This window comes from Ochotona princeps, chromosome 9 (assembly GCF_030435755.1).
Source record: "Ochotona princeps isolate mOchPri1 chromosome 9, mOchPri1.hap1, whole genome shotgun sequence".
In the NCBI taxonomy this organism is placed as follows: Eukaryota; Metazoa; Chordata; class Mammalia; order Lagomorpha; family Ochotonidae; genus Ochotona; species Ochotona princeps.
Window position 1 is genome coordinate 3,990,507 of NC_080840.1, and position 4,316 is coordinate 3,994,822.

At 46.9% G+C, this 4,316-nt stretch overlaps 1 protein-coding gene across 1 annotated transcript; it reads right to left on the reverse strand.

Annotated features, from left to right (window-relative positions):
* Nucleotides 1-1,141: 1,141 nt before the first annotated feature.
* LOC131481185 (endogenous retrovirus group K member 24 Gag polyprotein-like) lies at nucleotides 1,142-2,968 on the reverse strand. The gene has a single exon (XM_058668887.1). The coding sequence runs from the start codon at nucleotides 2,966-2,968 to the stop codon at nucleotides 1,142-1,144; it is 1,827 nt and encodes a 608-aa protein (XP_058524870.1).
* Between the last annotated feature and the right edge of the window lie 1,348 nt (nucleotides 2,969-4,316).

The following is a 4,316-nucleotide window of genomic DNA, read 5'->3' on the forward strand; positions in this document are numbered from 1 at the left end:
CTGGGGGTGTAAAGGTATAGAGAAAAAACAATCTTTAATATCAATCACAACAAGATACCAATCTCTAGGCACTGCGGTGGCAAGAGGCACTCCAGGCTGTACTGCACCCATAGGCTGCATAGTTGCATTTATAGCACGAAGATCATGTAAAAATCGCCACTTCCCTGACTTCTTTCTAATGACAAAAATAGGTGTATTCCAAGGGGATACTGAAGGCACTATATGTCCTAGTGACAATTGCTCTGACACTAATGATTGGGCAGCCATTAACTTTTCAGAGGTCAGGGGCCACTGCGACACCCATACGGGATCATCTGATACCCATGTGATTTTTAGTGGCTGTCGTTGTCGTTGCGCAGTGGCCCCGGCTGAAAACCCAATCCTGTCCTTTCTGGATGTTGTTTAATTGGAATTGGCTCTATTCTCCCTTGTTCACTTTTGCCTAGACCTTTTCCTGAATAGCCCATATTCTCCATGATATTCCATGCCTGCTGGCTCCCGGCTTGATAGAACTCATTGCTAAGGCGAAGGCCCATAGCACTTAAGACCTCTCGACCCCATAGGGTCACGGGAATGGTGCAGACATAAGGCTGAAAAGAGCCCTTATGACCTTCACGGTCAGTCCAAGGAATGATGGAAGCACTCTGCTGTGGCTGGTCAGCTATTCCCAGCCCACGGAGGGTCTGACTAGATTGCCGTAAGGGCCAATCTTTAGGCCAATCAGCCTGCCGGATAATGCTGACATCGGCTCCAGTGTCCAGCAACCCTTCAAAGGGGATCCCCCGCAGCATGAGTGTTGCCAAAGGTCGATCCTTAAGGGAGACAGACAGGTTGACTAAAGCGTCACCTGAAGACCCAAAACCTCCATCACCTCGACTTGCACCGCGACTTCTCCAACGTGCATGGCAACTAGGAAGAACTAACAATTGGGCAATGCGCTCCCCTGGAGTAATAACTGTAATACCTCTAGGTGAAGAAAGCATAACTTTGACAATGCCTGTGAAGTCTGAATCTATTACTCCTGGGTGAACAACTAGACCTTGCATAATTTTTGAGCTCCGTCCAAACACTATTCCTACTGTACCATCAGGGAGAGGCCCTTGGAAATCTGTCTCCAGGGCTTGTGGGCCCATCTCTGGAGTCAGTACCAAGTGGGAGGTGGCACAGAGGTCCAGTCCCGCGCTGCCAGGTGTGGCTCGGCGAATGACTCCTCCTTCTGTGCCTGTGGGTCCTGATGCACCCCGTAAGTTCTGTAGGGGCCCCGGGATGCTGGGCCCCAATGCCCGTTTTTTGGCCTGTAACTTCTGACCAGGGGGCGGCCAATCATATCGGACATTGACCTACATTCATGTGCCCAATGATTTCCCTTGCTACAACGTTGGCAAAGCCTAGGTCGCGAAGTCGGTCGAGCCGGCCCTCTCTGGCGACAATCCCTTCTAAAATGTCCCAACTTCCCACATTTAAAACAAATGTGAGTACGACTTTCAGCCTGTCTTTCCTGTCGCATAGCATTCATGATGACTTTAGCCTGCTCTTTAGCCTGAATTACTCCTGCAGTAACTTGGTCATGCACATCCCTACAGAGTTTTATCCAAGTATCTAGTGGCTTATGCTTCCATGGGCGTATAGCCTCACGGCACCATCTATTTGCATTCTCATAGGCAAGTTGCTTTACCAGAGGCATGGCTTGTTCTACATCCGGGAATAATTTCCCTGCCACTTCCATGAGACGGCTCACAAAGTCTGCATAAGGCTCATTAGGTCCCTGAGTCACCTTTGCAATGGAATAACGCACATCACCCTTACTCTGTATTGCCTTCCAAGCTCCAGTGGCTACGTTAGCAACCTGTAAATACAATGGCTCAGGGTACTGAATCTGCTGTTGTTGGCCAGCATGAGCACCTTCCCCTAATAATGCCTCCTCATTCCATGTGGGGTTCCCAGCCTGAGCATTACGGCGGGCAATATCTATTGCTAGCTCTCGGCAAGCAGCTCTCCAAAGCAAGTATTGGCCTGGGGAGAGAGTGGCCTTGGCTACATTCCTCCAGTCCTCAGGAGTCAAAACATCAGCAGCCAACTGATCCAAAACAGCCATAGTGTAAGGCGCATGAACCCCATAAGAATCCACAGCAATCTTCAAATCTTTTATTAACTTGAAATTTAAGGGGTCATGCAAACGAACTGCAGGGTTCTGGGTCCTGTCCTCTCTAACAGGAAAAACTTGCTTGGCTCCAACAATATCATGCCATGACTGAACCTCCCTGGGCTGCGGCCTCACTGCCTCACTGGGCGCAGCCCACCCAGGGGGATCGGAGTGTGGCCAAGGCGGTGCACTGGGTGCCACCAGAGGCTCCCGAGGGGGTGGCACAGGAGTCCATCGGGCCTTTCTAGGCGGCTTTAAGGCTAGCTTCTCGGTGCCCTTGGTCACAGCATCCAGCTCCTCACCCGAATGTTCTTCCTCACTATCCTGACTACTTCCAGGTTCTGCTCTCTCACCAACACTACTTGGCTGAGAAGCTTCTTCCTGAAGCTCGCGGAGAGCTGCTTCACCTTCTTGTAACAATTCCTTGAATTTATCTGTCTTATCTACTAGACAAGACTTAATCAGAGACCAGAATCCCACAGTACCCGGAGGGAGAGGTTTAAGTTGATCAGCTTTAGATAAATCCCTTCCGAGCTGTTCCCACTGTGGCACATTTAGCATACCCTCTTCTAAAAACCAAGGGGCATGCTGCTGCACTGTTTGTAAAAATGAAAGCACTGTTTTTGCCTTTACCGGCGTGCCGTTTTTCTTCAACAACCTCTGCAAAAGATTCTGCATTTTTACAGAAGACTGCAAGTTCCCCATTCCGTCGCTTATTGCGACCTTGAAAGGACCTTGAAAGGATCGTCGCTTCACCGCGAGCTTCAAAAGAATTTTTGTTTTTGCCGCAAATTTCAAAAAAATTGTCGCTTTCACCGCGATCATTGGTGTGCACACCCCTGCCGATAGGCAGCTCCCTGAGCTTTTCGCTCAGTTACTTATTTTATTATTATTATTTTTTCCCTTTAGCGGCTTCCTGAGCTATCTGCTCAGTTGCAAACTCCCTGAGCAAAGGCTCAGTTGAAAACTAATTGCAGCTGTAAGCAACTCCCTGAGCAATTTGCTCAGCTAATTAACTTCTTGGTACTCACCTGCTGACTTTTATCATCCGAGCCACGGCACCAGATAACGGGGTCCCTCGTCCAGCGAGTGAAGCTCCGACACAGGTGCTTGCTCTTATGAGGATTTATTGAAGGACAAACTAATTACATAACATAACATAACAAGAAATCCAAGTATAATACAGAAGGGCAGTAACTACAGCATATTTACAGGCTTCCTCTTCTACTACTACTACTACTACTCTACCACTACTCCTCTTTGTTCTTCTTCTTCTTTGTTCTCTCTCAAACTTAGGTTAAAACCCTATCAACAGCCAATTGCAACAGGGCTGCTTGGCCACGCATCAAACACACCAATCACAACGCTGATCACGCGCACACCATGCAGACTGCATGAGACCTTGAACCAATCCTCTACAACTTCCTAAAACTTGTTTACTGCCTTTGTGCCTTGAGAAGACAATAACAAGCGCCATCTTGGGGCAAAGTCCCGCTCTCCACACATAGTTCAGTTTCATTGTCAAACAATTGTTCTAACCTTACTCTTCTAGGAGAACACTGCTACACCAAGTATTTTTCCAACTGGAGAAATTATACTGCACACTGCAAACTCCCAGTGCAGTCCCAGCTGCAGTATCCTATGCATTTTCTCAAAGAGCAGAATATGCTCTGGCCCAGGTTCAACTCCTTTTATGAGCAGGCTTCTTAACAAAACAAAGAATGAAACACCCTGCTTTGATCAAATAAGTTATTTGCTTAATGTATATTCAGTTAGTTCTACATACATTATAGGTGTACAAACAACAGAAAATTATAAACATGCACAGTGTTGCATTTCTTTTCCTCATGCCCAAAAGAACACAGAATCACTGCTACTCCCTTAGTGCTGGTGCGTTATAAGCTATTAGGAGTGAACTGCAGATGAATGAAAGTGGAGATAGTTTTAAATGGTTGCTGTACAAATGGAAAACAGATGAGGTGACACATGTACCAATTACCCTGACTTACTCATTACATGTTGTACACACATGTTTATGTGTCACATTGCATGCCATAAATAGTCAAGTTGAAATTTTAAACCCATTTAAAACATATACAGAAGTACTCTCATTTTGTAGGGGGTACTCAAGTATCTATGTATTTTGGAGTTGGGGTATGGCTGGTTAGTAGGG

What these genes read in the sequence shown, in the direction of transcription:
- LOC131481185 (XM_058668887.1), bottom strand. Translation starts at nt 2,968, where the DNA reads ATGATCGCGGTGAAAGCGACAATTTTTTTGAAATTTGCGGCAAAAACA.